We start from the raw sequence: 18,353 nt of genomic DNA, 5'->3' as shown, positions 1-18,353 counted from the left end.
CTGAATATTAAAACAGAAGAAGTTTGCTCATGTCTTTATATGTCTACGAAAATAGGGAATTCCTGGAATGAAATTAATAGCTCGTTAAAACGACCGCGAGAGCTATATATTGTGTGCAAGTGTCAAAGCTATAGCTCTTTGTGGGCCGAGAAACTCCTCGCGGAATATTAAAACAATAGAAATTCGTTAATGAGCTTTTGCTTTATCTGATAGAACCAGCAGCAAAAAAAGCTATTGTTTTGCCATCCAGAGAGGATTCGTAGAAGTATAGACTCATATAAAAGAAGTCCTGGACAATGTATAGCTCGTTGGAAAGAGCGTGATTACGGCTCTGTATGGTGTGCAGGTGTAAAAGCTACAGCTCTATTGTGTGCCGAGAAAATCCTCTCTGAATATTAAAACAATCAGGAAATTCGTCAATGAGCTTTTGGCTAGTCTGTGAAAACCACTAGCTAAATCGAACTTTCAACTCGAAAAAGGAGAACTCCTGGACAGTTTATAGCTCGATGGAAAGAGCGTGATTAGCTGTGTATTGTGTGCAAGTGTCAAGGCTACAGCTCTTTTGTGGGCCGAGAAACTCCTCTCTTAATATTAAAACGATAGAATTTTTTTCATGGCTTTATAACTCTACGAAAATGGGAAATACCTGGAATAAAATTTACAGCTCGTCAAAAAAGGCGCGAGTAGCTGTGTATTGTGTGAGATTGTCAAAGCTACAGCTCTTTTGTGGGCCGAGAAAATCCTCTCTGAATATGAAAACAGTAGAATTCTGTTCATGGCCTTATATCTTTACGAAAAAGGGGAATTCCTGGACAATTTATAGCTCGTTGGAAAGAGCGCGATTAACTGTGTGTTGTGTGCAAGTGTCAAGGCTACAGCTCTTTTGTTGCCCGAGAAATTCTTCTTTGAATATTAAAACGGTAGAACTCTGCTCATGGCCTTATATATTTACGAAAAAGGGGAATTCCTGGACAATTTATAGCTCGTTGGAAAGAGCGCGATCAGCTGTGTTTTGTGTGTAAGTATCAAATCCACAGCTCTTTTGTGGGCCGAGAAAATCCTCTTTGAATATTAAAACAATAGAAATTCGTTAATGAGCTTTTCGTTAGTCTGGAAGAACCAGTCGCCAAAACTAAAAATATTCAGATGTAAACACATGAATATTGAAACATACTGTGAAGAACATATTTCGTAGGAAAAAAGTAAAATTGTGGGAGGAAATCATAAAAGATCACAAAACAAATGCGAAGATTTCTCAACTTTGGCTTTATTTCCATGTATAGAACTTTATTAATATATACTATAAAATGTCTTCGATAGGAAGTCATTAATCTGTTCTTAACCCTATAATATCTTCTTTAAAAAATGTCAAAATAGTTTTTTCCGAATGCTTCTAAGATGAAATGGACCAGCTGAAAGAAGCACGTTGCACTTGTATATTAAATAACTCTCTTACAAATACATTGAGTAATAAATGAACCTTCTGGTAAAGAGATTTAAAAGAAACTCAAGCAGAAACCTTCTTCTGCCTGAATCTTTGGTGGATATATTATTCATATACAATAGTTTACGAAGGTAGTGCGCTCGTCAGCCGCAGTAGTAGAAAGCTTTTTGTGAAGTTTGTCGACGTGGTATATGCTTGGAATTGCTTTGAGTCTAAAGTGATTTTTTTTAACTGAGGCAAGAGTTTGTTAATTTAAGTTGGCAGAATCCATGCTAGTAAATCAAGACATTATTTTTATTTTTTATTTGTTAAAGGGATCCTCCACTGTTTTCGAAAATATCGCTTAAAATGCTCTTTAAGTGTGCAAAAGTAGATTTTTCGGACAGAAAAATTTTCTCTCCCCTTAGATTTTTCGTTTTGGCCTCTCAAAAGAGGCCTTCATGACCAGTTAGAACGTCCCACGATCGCCATTTTGATCGGCGCGCAAGGCTCTCTGGGGTGATGACGCAGCGATTCGATAAGGATGTCCTTCCAACAGCATGAATCCAAACTCGTGGAATCGCTGCATCATTCAGAAAATTGTGGAAACGAATTTTGGGATCGTTTTTCCTGTTTTTAGCTTGAATACCACACCAAAAAGCAACGCAATGCGGCATTTTGCTACCAATTTTAGCGAGGGCAAGGGAATCGAGCAACCATTTTACGTCATCACCCCAGAGGGCCGTGCGCGCCCATCAAAATGGCGATCGCGGGACGTTCGAACTGGTCACGAGAGCCTCTTTTGAGAGGCCAAAACGAAAAATCTAAGGGGAGAGGAGATTTTTCTGTCCGAAAAATCTACTTTTGGACACTTAAAGAGCATTTTAAGCGATATTTTCGAAAACAGTGGAGGATCCCTTTAATATTTTGATATATATTGCTTTGCTTTTTATTTACTTCACAGCGATTCGTCCAGAAAATTCGTGCCAATCTCTCAACCAATCAAATGCAAAACTAAAACCAATCACGACTTGGTCACCCACATTTTCCCGCGCTTTTGGCAGTTCGTTGTTTTTACTTTGGCGTTTTTACTTTATTGGCTCTTAAAAGTATTTTCCTCCTCCATCGCGGTTTTAGTTTTACGACACTCAATTGAAAAGTGCTGTCAGTGATACTTTCCTGCCAAGTAAAGAAGACGCAGCAGTAAATTAACTCGCGAAGATCTTAACGAGGAGTTTTCAGTTTTTGTACTTGGCTTATCACAACACTACACTATCACATGTGACTGCCAAATTAAACCAACTGTAACCATTACCCTTGGTTTAATTGGTGACCTCGAGCTGATAAAGACAAATAAAATGGAATTTTCCACGCCTTAAGTGAGAATTGAAGAAAAAATTGTGTTAAGTAGAGAAACTGCGCGAAATCACAGCCCTGACAAAGTGGAGACTGCGTTAAATTAAGCAGAGAAAACTGCGCACAACTACAACAAATATTTATCTGATTGGTACCCCACGTTAGAATCTCCCCTATGATTAGCTAAAAAATAACCCGTAACACCTCTAATAAAGGAATAGAAACCACTACTATAGAAAGTCAAAGAGAAACGCTCCAACAGTGAACTTTCAACCATTGGATAATGATATCACTCTTGATACACTGTCGTGCCGTTGGGAGTGTTTTCGTAAGTAGTGGTTGCTAAGCTGGCTGCAGGAAGAGCGAGGAGAGAGACCAGGTTGTGGTTCGTTCTGTCTTATGTCGTTTGCTCGTTTATATAACTGGGCAGCTTTCTCTGGATATCCCTGATGGAAAACAGTAGGATTTGACAACGTCATCAAGGCAATTACAGCACTTAAGAAGACCTAGTATCATGTATAGCTGCTTATAGTTATAGGCAAACAAAAGTCAGGCAGAAAAAAGGATCGCATGGGAATTGAATAGGATATTGGGCTACAGCTAGTCCGTGTATGAAATCCAAGTGTATGACCATTTCAGTGAGATTCTGGGCGGGAATGTTTTTAGGTCAAACAGTTCACCCAAATTGAAAAGAGCCTTTGATTTACCAGGTCGTAAGATAACTTGGCAAGGTTGACAAGTGTCTCGGCAACTCGTGGGTGTGATCCACCCAGTGTGTCTTCATAGATGTGTAAAGCTCGCTCATACAGTGGTAACGCCTCTGACTGTCGGTCCTGTCAATCAAATCAGGTACAATTCACAATAATTACCGAGGTGGAGGTCAATATTGCTAAATATCTTCTACTTAAACTCACACTGAAGAAAATATTTTTTTTTTTAGTAAATACCACACAAAGCAGTTCATGTCGGAAATTAACCTCGTGACGCGTGATTTTTTTATCGCGTGTTTTAAGGTGAATAGAGCTAACCAATCAGTGGGCGCGAAAAGTACTATTGAACTGTGTGGTATATGTTAGCATAATTGGACGACTTCTTATCATCCGCAGAAAGAAAAGTGCCTTAATTGATGCTTTATTATTCCAGTGGCCACTTTACCTGAAGACATAAAACAACAGCAAGGTTGTTTAAAGCTGTGGCAACGCTTGGATGCGATTTACCGAATGTCTTCTCTCGAATTTCCAAGTCTTGTCTGCAGGGTAAACATGGAAATGGTTAAGGGCTTCATACACCATTAACAACACCAAAAGGAAACAACTTTGGGAGTGATTTTAAAAGTTGGACAAAAAAACGTGATAACAATGATCTCTCCATGGAGAAATTAAGTATTGTTTTCGACTAAAGAGAAATGCTAACATACACTCGTTTTCACACTGTAAGACATAAGTACAAGAGCATACATGCTTGTTAAGCTCACCTGTATAACGGCTCTGCTGAAGAATATTTACCCTAACAATAAAAACAAGAGATTCCTTTAGAATGAAAGCGTTTCTTGTTTCAAGAAACTGTCTGTGAATTAGCAATGACACCGTTAGAGAGAATATTAGTGTACTAAGCTGCAAAAGTGCAACTTAGGACATCAAGTTGAAGTGACTTCTTGTTAAGTCATTACAGGTCATTACAGGCTATACGTAGAAAAATATTCAAACCTGCTTTCGGTAAAGAACAGCTAAGTGTTTAATTGTAGATGCTACACTTCCATGATGTGGAGGAAAGGCCTGCAGAGGAAAAAATATCATTTGAAAGGGAAATTCTGCAAATCTTCACAGTGCCAAAGGTAAATTGCCTTGTTAAAGAAAAAACACAATGACTCGATCCTTTCACCACTTGAATGAAGTCCTACCTTTAATCTTATTTGATAAGCTCTTGAATAGAGAGGCTCGGCCTTTTCAAACCTAGAAGACATTCATCACAAAATATTTACACCTGCAAAGATAAGTAATCATTTCGAAAACATACTTTCACCTTGAAGTATGTCTGAACGTAGGGGTGTATCTGTCAACAGTTTAGGAAGAGAATCAAAGTAAAGAAACGATCCTTTAAGAACTTACAAGACGGCAGTCTGAAACAATTCGGTATTGACAGGATTCGTCCCTCTACTTCCCTGATACTAGTTGGGCGCTGCTACTAACTGAACTACGAAGCAGCATGTTGAGAGAAAGGGAAGAAGGGATAAAAGGAAGGAAAGAAGAGGAACAAAGAGTGTGTTAAAAAAAGCTGTTCCACACATAACCTCTATGAAATCACGCAAGCAAATATATGATCACGCACGCACAAAAATAAAATCACGCACGCAAATGTATGATCACGCACGCACGAATACAAAACCGCGCACGCACAAATAAAAAATTACGCACGCACAAATACAAAACCACGCACGCACAAATAAAAAATCACGCACAAGTATAAAACCACACACGCACAAATATAAAAAATTATTTCTGCACAATTATAAATTCACGCACGCACAAATATTTGATCACGCACGCAAAAATATAAAATTACGCGCGCACAAACAAAAAATCACGCACGCATGAGTAAAAAATCACGCATACACAAGTAGTACTTACAACTTTTGGTCATTGTACAAGGCTGCCAAGTTATGCAGAGATTGGGCCACATCCGGGTGATCGGGACTAAGAACTGCCTCGCGCATCTCTAGAGAACGCTGGAAGAATGAACTGGCCGCTCTGTCAGATAAAGAGAACAATACACACTCAGCAAAATCAAGGTAATAACAAAAGTCACTCAGAGTAAAGAAAAAATCATAGCCAGCTAATGAGAACTCAAATTTAAAATCACGTGGGCTGGACTTCTCAAGCGCGAGAAAAATTGTGATTACTAAGTGGTTATAAGTCTTTGTTTTGCATCTGATTGGTTAAGAGGGAGACGCTATTCAGACCTATCACAAGGTGGATTAAACCAAAAGCACTGTTTTCCCGCATGGTTGTCGACTTTCACTTTCACATTGCATTGTACTTGGAAATTTTACCCAAAGAAAAAACCTAAGAGCAAGAAACAGATAAAATAAAACGTAAAGGGGCTAAGTTTCTTTAGAAACTGTGGTGCTGCACCGGTGGGAGGGGGGAGGGGTAGGGAGATGGGGGGAGGTGTATCACAAGGTAATTTGGTTTTATCACTCCAGATTGGCCACTCACACATAGATTCTGAGGCTGGCGTGTCGAGCGTTAGCTCTTCGTCAGAGCATATAAAACTTACTCATGATTATTCTGAAGGAAGTACAAAACTCCAAGTTCATTGAGCGATCGAGCCAGTTCAGCGCTTGGTGATCCACGAGCGAGTTTTTCCACTTGCAGGGTCTTCTTTTTCAAGTCACTCAAATCAACCTGAAGAGACACAGAAATGGTGTAAAGTATGAATAAACTCTTAACACATTAACATCAGTATGTGTTACAACAGATTTTGGGGCCAGCGGTCTGTTCACGTGGTGGGGTTCAGTCCCCTCGCGTCAATATCTATATTGTAGTGTTCGCGCGTGAAGCTTCGTTACGTTTCGTAGTTTGGTGTTGTATGTCTTTAAGCTGCGTCTCGCGTTCTTTCAAGATCCAAACCGTCAGGTGTTTTACGTTTTCATTTCGCCGCGTTTATTACGTTTATTATTTCGTTTATGTCATTTATTTTCGGTAATTAAATTCAATGTAATTTAATTTTATTATAGAAACCACTAATCAAGAAATAAATGTATAGGGTTCGGAAAGCCATTGAGTAATGCTACCGGTGCGTACGTTACAGTATGCGTATTCTCCATACTGTTCTCTATACATTTCCCAAGGTGCTGCCAAGGAGAATTTGTTCATCAATCAGAGCTTCTTTAGTTGGTGATCATTTCCTTTATTCTCCTGACCTTAATGCTTGACTCAGGTGTGATATTGTAAGGAGAAATTAGATGTTAGTCTCTTAGGGGCCAGAGGATAAACTGTGACGCAAACTACCAAACGAGAGGGTTCATGTTCTTTTCTAACATTATTTTCAGGGGGGGGGGGAGGGGCAAAAACGGTTGGATCCCATTCAACTCTCAACGGGTGATAAAAAAGAACTTCACCTTACGATACCAGTACACCAACTCCTCATACTGGAATCATGAAAAATGTATGGCAGACATTGCAGAGAAGTTAATATTCATGGAGTGAAAAGGATTGACATTTTGTTTTAATTTGCAGATATGAGAAGACTACAAGTAAGACAAGGTTGACCTTGTTGAACGTGTGGCTGCAATTCATGCTGGTGCACAAAAGCCAAGTACCCCATATGTCAGGTACGTATCCCTGCTTCAAAGATACACCTGCAAAAATATGTATTGCAATGCCGCACACCACCCCCCTCCCAATCTTACACCCTTCCCCACACGAAGCCATTATTTGCATGGATATAATCTCTTGTTACTCACTGACGAGTTTGCCTTCTGCTTGATACCCTCTGCCTGTTTACGAAGAGACTCTGCCATAGCATGCCTGTAGGGTAAAAAAAGGGGTTGAAACGTAAACCTAAAGCACCATTCAAAATCATGTAGTTTATGAACAAGAATGAATTGAGAAAAAATTCAAAACACCACTCACTTCTCCTGTTTTTTGTACAAAATAGCCAAACCCTCTAAATCCTGAAAAGGAAAAAAAAAAAAGATTGCAGTTCAACCTTCTGTCTGTCTGTGTTGTAAATCACAAACCCATAGATCCAGTGAATGAGAGGTCAGCGGACTTCAACCCAACTTTGATTACCTTAATCAGAGAGGGGTGATCTCTGCCAAGAGCATTTTCCTTTATTTCTACCGCATGTTTGAAGAATGCTTCAGCTGGGCTATAAAGGGAGCAAAGAAATATATAAACATATCAGCAATTCATTTTGTGGTCTCATCTCCTCAATTGTCAGTAACTAGCGGCATCAACCATACGACTTATTCACGAAATAAATATAACCAACGAACAGCACGACACAAATATAACCAACGAACAGCACAAAACAAATATAACCAACGAACAGCACGAAACAAATATAACCAACGAACAGCACAAAACAAATATAACCAACGAACAGCACAAAACAAATATAACCAACGAACAGCACGAAACAAATATAACCAACGAACAGCACAAAACAAATATAACCAACGAACAGCACGAAACAAATATAACCAACGAACAGCACAAAACAAATATAACCAACGAACAGCACAAAACAAATATAACCAACGAACAGCACAAAACAAATATAACCAACGAACAGCACAAAACAAATATAACCAACGAACAGCACAAAACAAATATAACCAACGAACAGCACGAAACAAATATAACCAACGAACAGCACGAAACAAATATAACCAACGAACAGCACAAAACAAATATAACCAACGAACAGCACAAAACAAATATAACCAACGAACAGCACAAAACAAATATAACCAACGAACAGCACAAAACAAATATAACCAACGAACAGCACGAAACAAATTCATTTCACCGAAGGATGAAAACTGACCAATCACGGCAGACTTATGCTTCCTGAGTCTCACATTCAACAACATCATAACTAAACTGACCAATCAGGTTTCACGAAGCAGACTTCTAACACACGACCGAAAACAAGTTATCACGAGACTCTGATATGACTTCCGCTCAGGTTGTAGAAACGTCAGTCGCTACCACCGACAACAGTTCTTTTCAAAGATAGTCTTCCCTTGACGATCAGACCACACGATCAGAACTTCTGGTATAAAGCAATTAAAGAATCTTGCCTAAAATCACAATCATTAAGTCAACAAGTTTTTGCTACCTAAACTTTCCCCACTGGGCATTCAAACCAGCCAGATGGTGCAAAGACTGCGCCACAAGCGGGTGGTCTGGGTCGAGCACTGTTTCTCGGATTTCCAAGGCTCGTTGCAGCAGTGGAGCAGCCTGGAAATAATTCAATTACACATTAAAAAAGATAGAATTTTCCCCCTTTAACACGAATCCCTCGGATGTCGCGCCACGATCCCATGACCAAGTACCACTCTGCGCAGGAGATTATGTCACAGTTTGCACATCTTAAAAATTCAGCTTTGACTTTTCAATTTCATAATTTGGAATCGGTGTTTATCTACTCTATACTTTACCATTCTCACTCCCTTTCACCTTAATCTTAAGGAACCAATCATATAACAAAGTAAAAACAGGAAAGAAAAGCGCGGGAAAACGGGAGTGACCGTGAGACGATTGGTTTTTGTTTTATATCTGATTTGTTAAAAGAGCGGCGTGAATTCCTTGGGCCAGTCACAGAGTGTTTTGAAGCAAAACTGATGCATTTCCGAATTACTCCAGACACTCAATTTAAGATCGCTTTAATATTAATATCTCACGTTATTATATTTTAAAAATGTCACTCGTAATCATAAACCAACCTGACTGAGAAGCCCCAAACATTTCAGAAACAGACCAACAACCTCAAATATCTCAGCAGTTTCCTCCGTCATTTCGTTCTCTATGGAGTCCAACAAATGTGAAAATAAGTCAAATAAAGGACAAAATTTAACTAATTCTCTCTCAACAACAGTCGACATGTCTTTTACTCACCAGTTTCTACCTGTTTTATCACATCAACGTAATTCTTCCCCACCGAGGTCTGATCTACTCCCAAGTATTCCCAATAACTTATCAGCTCAGATATGCGGCCCCTGGAGATGAAAAACAGTACAAAAATTATGACACATTTGCAGGAAATTCCCAGAATACCTTGAACGCTCTATGAGGCCTGCTCTGTTTAATGATCACCTCTCGAGGAAGCAGCCCCTCTCCCACCTTGAGCGTTAAGTTGCAAACAATCCCCCCTCCCCTTCCCACTCAATAAACAACTATTTAGGCGGTACTTGTGATGTTAGTTATCTGCATTAAACCTTTACCGTCTAAGAGTGACTGGCATCTAGTTTCTTCTTACAGTGTTATTCTTGAATCAAATGCTATGGTCACGAGTATAATAATATATCTTCTAAGGCGTTTTGTTGTGTAGTATCGCCGAGTATTTTTACGAGTTGTGCCGTCTTTTGACGAAGCCTGTCGGGCGTGTCAAAATACAAACAAGAGTAAGAATACTCAGCGATATTACACAACAAAACGTCTAATAAGAGATTTATTATCCAACACGCCAAATTGTTATTTCAGTAGGGGTGAATTTCGCGGATATTTCTGGAGTACAAATATCGCGTCATATTTGTACTCGTTTCGCGCGTTACTTGTACTCTGCGAAGCACAGTTGGATAATAAAGGAAAGTATCACCCATTTAAGAACGTCTAGATTGTCTATAAGTGTAGAACAAAGCAGGTACCACCTTATCTTTGCGATTTATTTCATGAAAGATTTGGTGCATCGGGACGCAACACTAGAAATATGCCATAGGTAAATCTACCGAAATGCAGATTATCAACTGGTCAACGCTCTTTCGCATTTCGCGGGGCAAAAGAATACAATCTTCCCCCAGAAAACATTCGGAACATAACCAATATTTCAAGTTTTAAAAGGAAAGTCGCCTACTTTCTTGGAAACTCTTCCTAAATAGATCGAAACACATCTTTCAACCTGTCTATGAACTCATGTAATTACATATATATTAAACTTTAACATATTTATTAAACTTTCTTAGACTTTTTATTTGAGTATATGTCTTTCTTAGCTCGAAGTTGTCCGTCCTCGTGTACCACAATATTTTTCCTATTATTTATCGAGGTTTGGACTGTGAATCCTTTTGGATCCTTCTGGCGCGGCGTCACTGTTGGCTCGAGGCCTTTTAACTTATTATATATATATATATATATATATATATATATATATATATATAACCAAAATAGCGGAATGAGATCATCATCTACTAAAAAGTCCTCGATAGCAGGGCTAGAGCTGTGGATAACTATACTTCAAGATCTAGGCTACTTGAACTTTTACTGCAACTCTGAGTTGCTACACAACATACTACTTAAGCGAGGTTACAAGAATAAGTTGATTAAGGAATGTATCATGAAAGCAAGGAGAACATCAAGGCAGGAAGCGCTCACAAGCAAACCTATTTCCTCCACTGGCCGTGTACCACTTGTAATAACTTACAACCCAGCACTGCCAAACATCCACAAAATCCTCAAGGAGCACCATCAAATACTCTTGACATCGTCCAACACAAAGGCCATATTCAAAGAAACACCTCTCGTTGCCTATCGAAAAGGGCGTAATTTAACACAGATGCTTACCCACAAAAGACTGCGATGGCCGATAGCCGCTGACACAACCTCCTCCACTGATGAATCCCCACAAGATATAAGCAATCCACACATTCAAGTTCCATCTGACACTACCTGTACAATCTGTGGTCGATCATTCACAACTAACAAAAATCTCAAAATTCATTTCTCTCATAAACATAAAAAGCAGAAACCATTGCAATCCACTCGTCCCGGATTCTGACCCTGTAGGGCTGACATAAGATGCAACTGCTGCAAAACATACGGGCAATTTACAGGGACAGTTAAAAGCAGTACTACAGGAGAAACGATAACACTGCGACAACACACGTCATGCAAGACTAGCAATGTGATATACCTGATAGAATGCAGCAAATGTAACGATCAGTACGTAGGCGAGACAGGTCACCCAACTCACCACCGTGGCAATCAACACCGTAGCGACATCAAGGGTGGACATAAAAACATACCCTCTGTCAGACATTTTAAGAACTGTGGAGTCGACCATCTTAAACTTACGGTTATTGAAAAAGTTAGAAGTCAAAATCAAGAAATCAGAAAAGCAAGAGAAAATTATTGGATTTTAAGACTCAATCCTACTATCAATAAGCTTACTACATGAATTATAACTACTTTAACTTATCTATTTTAGTCACCATAACACGTTTCGCTGTTATCTATTCTATTTTTATATTATTACGTCATGACATGTTTACTGTTGACACGAATTTTAAATTTGAATATTGCTCATGTAATTAGTATGCTCCTGAGGAAGACCGAGACGGTCGAAACGTCGAGCTAATAAACCAACAAAGCTACATTGGAGTTGGCCTCTTTGACCATTACATTTCTGCTTTTATTTACGTTATTTCAAGAGCCCACGATCGCTTCAGTGATCCTCCAGGCAGCGCGTTTGAGACTGATCAGCATTGTTTGTGGGACCCCTTACAAGCTTCTACTTACAATATAATTATATATATATATATATTATAATATAATTATATATATATATAATTATATTATATATATATATATATATATATATATATATATTATAATTATATATATATATATATATATATATATATATAAATGAAGTCTGCGTTTCGATTTTTCCAAATAACAGTGCTCGATACCTAAAAGTAGCCTGTTTCGTAATTGCTCACTCATCAGGGGATTCTACAAAATCATATTCTCTGTATCCTTGTACACCTTTCCTCTCCTACCATCCACATTTTTTGTTCTACTTCTAAGAAAACAGGCAACGTCCTAACAACTTATTCCCTCCCTCCCCTCTCCAAGAGGACTTCGCTTAGACCTTTTTTTTTCCTCACCCACTAACATTCTACCAGTGAAAAAACAGGCTGGTGAAAACCTGTCTCGGAGTCAGAAGAGATGATAATTCTCTCAAGAACAACATGAAACCTCAAAAGACATACCTTTCAAAAAACACTTTGAAGACAGTTGGATTCAGAAGACATTCTGTCAGCTTTTCTTTCTTGCAAGATTTTTTCAAACTCCAAAGTAATTCGTCAGTCAACCTCCAACATATATGGTTAACACTGAATAGGAACACATGTTACCAAATAAACAGTCAACACTAAATTTCTCTAGAGAATCTATTAAGATATACTCTTATTAAGTGTCTGAAACTGGACACTAAAAATTGGAAACTGAAATTCGACACTGGTGTCCGATTTTGTACAATAGTGTCCGATTTGGTACGACGGTGTCCGATTTTGGACAATAGTGTCCGATTTTGTCCGAGAGTGTACGATTTTGGACAATAGTGACCGATTTTGTAGGACAGTGTCCGACTTTGGACAATAGTGTCCGATTTTGTTCGACAGTGTCCGATTTTGTACGACAGTGTCCGATTTTGGACACTAATGTCCATTTTAGATGCCTTTGTCCGACTTCAGACACGAGTGTCCGATTTTTGACTAAAGAGGGAAGAAAAGCAAAACTAATGAAATTCCGGATTTATTTTCGACATTCATTTGAAAATTTCTCCCCTGAAAACCGTGAATGACTGAGTAGCATACCTTAGCTTTTCCTCGAATAATTTCATGAAAGATTCCTGCGTTTCCTCGATCTCTTGCGAGTTTTCTTCAAATAAGAACGTTTCATTGACAGCTCTTATTACCTGAAAATTATACAGATATTGATTATCATTACCACAAGTAAAGACATTAATGCTGAGCGTACCTCAACAAAAGGAAACGACTAATTTCTTTTGTTGATATCCAGTAACAAGGTTCTAAGTAGAGCGGCGGCGATGATCACGTGGTCTGAGCCGCGAGCATGCGAGAGGTCTGCGAAGGATCCTGCACAATTCTTCGCGCCATGACCCTCCCAGACCTCCTGCGCGGTCAGATTGCTGGTCGGCTCGAAATGCGCGGAATTTGCCACACTTGTCGCAAGCCTATCAAAGCCTTTTTTTTAATCCATTACTTGCCTGTTTGTTTGCAAAGGTCAGAAGGCCCATTCTTGTTACGACAATACAGCTAAGATGTAGGGTTTGAGACAGTAGTAACCACTCGGACCATTTTATTGGTACAATCTTCAATAACTCACACTCACTGATCCCATTACGAGCCAACAAGATATGAAGAAATACCTGGAGAGCAAATAAGGAATACTTTAAAACCCCCGGTCAAGAATATCATTCAGATTAACCGTATTCACCCGTTCCACAACCTTGTTGAAAACACGGATGGGAAAAATAATTAGGGGTTAATCAAAAGTAATTTAAGGCAATAACACACTAACTGACAAGTGCTTGAGGAACACGCTGCTTCGACATTTTTCTCAGTTGGAGTAGAAAGAAACACAATTCTTAACCCTTTACACGCTAACATCAATATCCGTATTCTTCATACCGGGAGTAACTACAGGGCACTGGGGTCCACCTTATAGGCACGATTTGAAGAACGACGCAGAACACAAAAGGACGTATTTTGATTCCGTGAGATGTAAATAAGTGGCCCTGTATTCTACAGTTTTACTCCTACTATTCTCTATAAATTTCCCGAGGTGCTAACAAGGAGAATTTGTTTAACAATCAAGAGCGTCTTTGCTTGGTGATCATTTCCTTTATTCTCCTGACCTTATTGTGTGATTCACGGGTGACACTGAGAGGAGAAATTGAATGCTGGTCAATCAAAGGGTCAAGAAACACGTTGAGTTATTTTTGCATTCGCCCCTCCCTCCCCCCCTCCGCCTAAATATCCACTCACCCTTCTCAGTTTCCATTCAAACAAAATATGACTGAACTGTTTCTTAATGCGGCTCAAAATGTGACATAAAAGGTCAACAGTGTTCTGTAAAAGAGAATATGAAAAAAGCTGTAACGTTCATTAACTATCTTAACGGTACCTAAAAAACGGAACAGGTATGGCTAAGCAGAGTCGTCGTCCATTTTTAAGCCCCTACCGGCTCAAGAGAATTATAGCTCTGCCACAGTTCCTTAAACCTTTATATCCTAACATTAGTATGAATATTCTCCATACTGTTCTCTATATATTTCCTAAAGTACCGACAAGGAGAATTTGCTTATCAATTAAGAGTTTCTGATAAATGTTGATCAATTCTCATTATTCTTATGACTTTAATGTTTGATTCTGGGGTAATACTGTCAACAGAAATCAGATGCTAGTCAATCTTAGGATTCAAAGGGTTAAATACTCTACGATCACACTAAAAGCTCTCCAATTCTCAACCTATTATTATAAGGAAGTAAAAATTAATTTGGCACACCCAACTTTGTGGGAGACCCTTCCAATAGGCCAGCTAACTACAATACCGCGCAGTTATACGTTGATTACGCAGACGGATTTCATATGCTAAGACGCAGGGCAGTCAGACGTACATGTACGGTTTTTATGCGTGCACGGACGAAAATAATGCGCGACTTGTGTGATGAAAACGTTTGCCCATGCGTGACAGTAGTTTCATTTTGCGGCCATTGCTTAATCACGTCAACCAAACTAAGGGATGAGAAAATGCTGCGTAACAAGAAGAGTAAAAAGAACATGTTAATAACTGGGTTGAAATACAAACCTTTTGAGATAAACAGTCTGCAAAGTGGTCAAACAAAACTTTCGTATCTTCACATCTACCAAAGAAAACAATAACACTTAAAATGTGAATCACACGCTCCCTCTTCTCACCCGTGAATTTCAAATCATGAATTACTCTTAACTCTTTAATTCCCAGGTTCTGATTGTCAAATAAATTAACCTCTCTGGCTCCTTTGCATTTCCTTGTGCATTAGTTAAGAAAATTTGGTGTTAGATCAAAACAAAAATCCCAACCAAATAAGTTTGAGTAATGTACGAATATTAGAGGGAGAAGTTACAAGTTTATCACCTCTGGAAGTAAAACGGTTAAAGCCACTCTTAATAAACACTATTTTAAGGAATTAATCAACACGGATTGCGACAACTGAAGAAGGAAATTGCTCAATTGTGAATGCTACTTACTGGGCCATCTCTGCAGCCAGTAGAGTTAGAAATCTTGGATTAAATTTGTCCTCAGATGGGGAATTATGAAGCATTCTGCTGACCTATTGAAAACAATGATAATGATGATGACAGAGATGAAAATGATAATAACAATAATAATTAATGATACTAAAAATTAAAACAATTGATAGTGATAATGACAATGACGATGATGTAAAATTAAAAGTAAAGGTTAATGACAATGGAAACAAAGTAGCAATCATGGTAAACTTTAGTGGAAACTTGACACAAAATCCGTAAAACGTGGAGAAAAAAATGATGCCATTTTGACCAGTAGTAACTCATTTCCCTACCTGTTCTTGAGGTACATTAACAGCTTGCTTGTTTAAAGAAGAAGCTAACAATTCAACACTGCCTTTGAAATCCAAGGGCTGAAGTTCCAGCGATGACCATGGCCTACAGTCAAAATAATCACATATTTTACAGTCAAAATAATCACATATTTTACAGTCAAAATTATCACATATTTTACAGTCACCCACAGGGAATGGTAGGATGACCCCCCAATACAGGTTCGCCGTGAAATACAGGTTCCATAGGTTAAGGTATTATTTTAAAAAAAAGCAAACAAGGCCACTTTATGCCATAATTGACGACTTAATGTAGTGAATCTTGCCCAAAAATACTACTTACTTTGATTTTAGGAGAGAAACATAGATTATAAATTACTTTTGTAAAAAGAGATTACTTTTAATCTCTTAAAAGAGATGAAATCATTTTAAAATAAAGTTAAAATTATCAAAATAAGTTAATATTATAATTAATAATATATAATAGTATTAATAATATTATAATAATAATATTAATGACATGTAATAATATTATATATTAATATTATAATTAATTTTCATTATAATATCAAAATAATTCTTAAAAGAGATTATTCTTAGTCTTATTTGAGTGGTTTGGTTTTAAGTGCACCTTCAGTACAGGTGGAGGACAATACAAACAGGCCATTGGGACTTAGTAAAAGGTGACCACAATTGCTTAATGGAGGTGAAAATTGCAGTGATTTAAGAGAAACAAATCTGGGACTGGCAACTGACCCCTTAATAAAGAGTGACTGCTTAATACAGTGCGCCTTAACACAGTTTCAATTGTACTTGGAAACATGCAGGCATCAGCCAGGAGGTCTGAATGGAAAAACTCATGAATAGAGCTTTCAGTTTTTAGCTCTGAGAAATTGGTGTTAGAGAGTGTAAGGGTAGAAGGGTTTTTTCCTTGTGATTTGAACAACAGACTTACCTCCAGGCCATGGGGCAAGTGTTTTCTGTCACTGATAAAATAACTCTTGCACCAACAGGCAAAGGATCTAACAACCACTGCATGTGATTTGGTGCACCCTGATGAGGCATAAAGTAACAGTGATATTAAAATTATTCCCAAAATAACTAAAGCACATGACAAACCACTTTAAGCCACTGACCTTTCAATCTTTAATAAATCATTATTTATTACACGACTCGGGCAGTCAGAGGGCCAATAACTAAAATCAACCAATAAAAATGCTCTATTGCAGGTCAACGTTCTCTCAGTATTGGACCGGGCACTGTCCCGAATGGTCCCGAATGATACCGCACTTGTGTCCCTTTGAACTTCAGTCGTATAATAAATCTCTTATTAACCAAGCTTGCTCGGGACCATACTGGAAGAATATCGGCCCTCGGTCTTTTCTGTATGGATCTCACTGCGCTTGGTCCGTACTGTCAAGACCTTGGGCCAATATAAATACTTGACGAAAGTTTGGATAACTTGTATGTCACTGTTTCAAGTGAGGCCCTGAACTGACTGTATTTGGTCAAAGACAGTAGCAAGTTTTTACATACTTAATTAAGTGGTGCCATTGATCAATATATCACTGGGCAACATTATTTCACCAAAAACTGTAGTTTAACTCTAAACGCTTTAACATCAGTATCCTTTTCCTTAATACACTTTTCTATACACTTAATTTGTTACTGACACGGAGAATTCATTTCACAATTAAAACTTCTTGGGTTGGTGATCATTTCCTTTATTATCAGGACTGTAATGAATCATTCACCAGCATTACTGCATGAGAGGAAAAATAAAATTATACACTGGTCACTCTTAGGGTTTAAAGTGTCAAAGCCTCACTTGAGAGAGTACTTTATTATCCAACAACCAACTGAAGAAAGGCATGCAATGCTAACACAGAAATATTTTCATACTTGTAGTTTATCAGCTGAATCAATCACTATGGTGATGCCTCCGTGGACTTTGGAGGCAGCTTTCTCCAGCCATCGTGGAAACTCTTCTTCCAAATGGACTGGGTCGCATGGCACTGTGCGTGATGATGCCAACTGCTTCATCAACTAAGATATTAAAAAACAAAAACTAATATAATATTATTATAAATCTGGAAGAGTTCATCTTGAGATGTTTCCCTAAATTTTACAAAGTAACAAAAGTACCAAAATGTATCTTTTGAATTAACTCAAAATAATAAATACAGGGCTCAACACTAACGGTAGCCCACTGGCCACAGACTAGTAGAAATTCAGTTTTGGCTATTGGTTTTCAATTTCCACTAGCCAGCTCGGCTAGTAAAGAGACTGAAATTGTCGTAACATCTAAAAACATCTTAGATGTCACTAGCCACTTGGCTAGCAAGTTGAAAAGCTAGTGTTGAGCCCTGAAATAGCAATTTTCATGGAAGGATTGTCTTTGCAACAACCATGACACTGTTCAAAAACCCTTCAACTTCCAAGATCTGATTGCTAATCCTCCCCTCTAGCTGCTAGACAT

General features: G+C 38.3%; 1 protein-coding gene across 2 annotated transcripts in view; it reads right to left on the bottom strand.

The window, feature by feature from the left end:
* Nucleotides 1-1,247: 1,247 nt before the first annotated feature.
* LOC111338362 (nephrocystin-3) overlaps nucleotides 1,248-18,353 on the bottom strand; it is a 29,899-nt gene continuing 12,793 nt past the window's right edge. The window contains exons 12-34 of one of the 2 annotated variants that reach the window (XM_088744714.1): nucleotides 17,777-17,920; nucleotides 16,830-16,927; nucleotides 15,878-15,980; nucleotides 15,543-15,625; nucleotides 15,121-15,175; nucleotides 14,298-14,381; nucleotides 13,517-13,678; nucleotides 13,104-13,204; nucleotides 12,498-12,620; nucleotides 9,406-9,506; nucleotides 9,234-9,313; nucleotides 8,627-8,748; nucleotides 7,573-7,651; nucleotides 7,414-7,454; nucleotides 7,245-7,308; nucleotides 6,056-6,183; nucleotides 5,407-5,526; nucleotides 4,680-4,731; nucleotides 4,486-4,554; nucleotides 4,254-4,285; nucleotides 3,935-4,028; nucleotides 3,460-3,612; nucleotides 1,248-3,225 (exon numbers count right to left, since the gene is read on the bottom strand). In XM_088744714.1, the coding sequence (XP_088600840.1) occupies nucleotides 3,049-3,225; nucleotides 3,460-3,612; nucleotides 3,935-4,028; nucleotides 4,254-4,285; nucleotides 4,486-4,554; nucleotides 4,680-4,731; nucleotides 5,407-5,526; nucleotides 6,056-6,183; nucleotides 7,245-7,308; nucleotides 7,414-7,454; nucleotides 7,573-7,651; nucleotides 8,627-8,748; nucleotides 9,234-9,313; nucleotides 9,406-9,506; nucleotides 12,498-12,620; nucleotides 13,104-13,204; nucleotides 13,517-13,678; nucleotides 14,298-14,381; nucleotides 15,121-15,175; nucleotides 15,543-15,625; nucleotides 15,878-15,980; nucleotides 16,830-16,927; nucleotides 17,777-17,920 (2,265 nt within the window). In that variant the 3' untranslated portion in view covers nucleotides 1,248-3,048. The remainder of the gene's footprint in view (nucleotides 3,226-3,459; nucleotides 3,613-3,934; nucleotides 4,029-4,253; nucleotides 4,286-4,485; nucleotides 4,555-4,679; nucleotides 4,732-5,406; nucleotides 5,527-6,055; nucleotides 6,184-7,244; nucleotides 7,309-7,413; nucleotides 7,455-7,572; nucleotides 7,652-8,626; nucleotides 8,749-9,233; nucleotides 9,314-9,405; nucleotides 9,507-12,497; nucleotides 12,621-13,103; nucleotides 13,205-13,516; nucleotides 13,679-14,297; nucleotides 14,382-15,120; nucleotides 15,176-15,542; nucleotides 15,626-15,877; nucleotides 15,981-16,829; nucleotides 16,928-17,776; nucleotides 17,921-18,353) is intronic. The other variant, XM_022944837.2, reaches the window with a different exon arrangement.

The sequence above is a fragment of the Stylophora pistillata genome, chromosome 14 (genome assembly GCF_964205215.1).
Source record: "Stylophora pistillata chromosome 14, jaStyPist1.2, whole genome shotgun sequence".
NCBI lineage: Eukaryota > Metazoa > Cnidaria > Anthozoa > Scleractinia > Pocilloporidae > Stylophora > Stylophora pistillata.
Note: the sequence above shows the minus strand (reverse complement) of the source record. Positions and strands in the feature narration are given on the sequence as shown.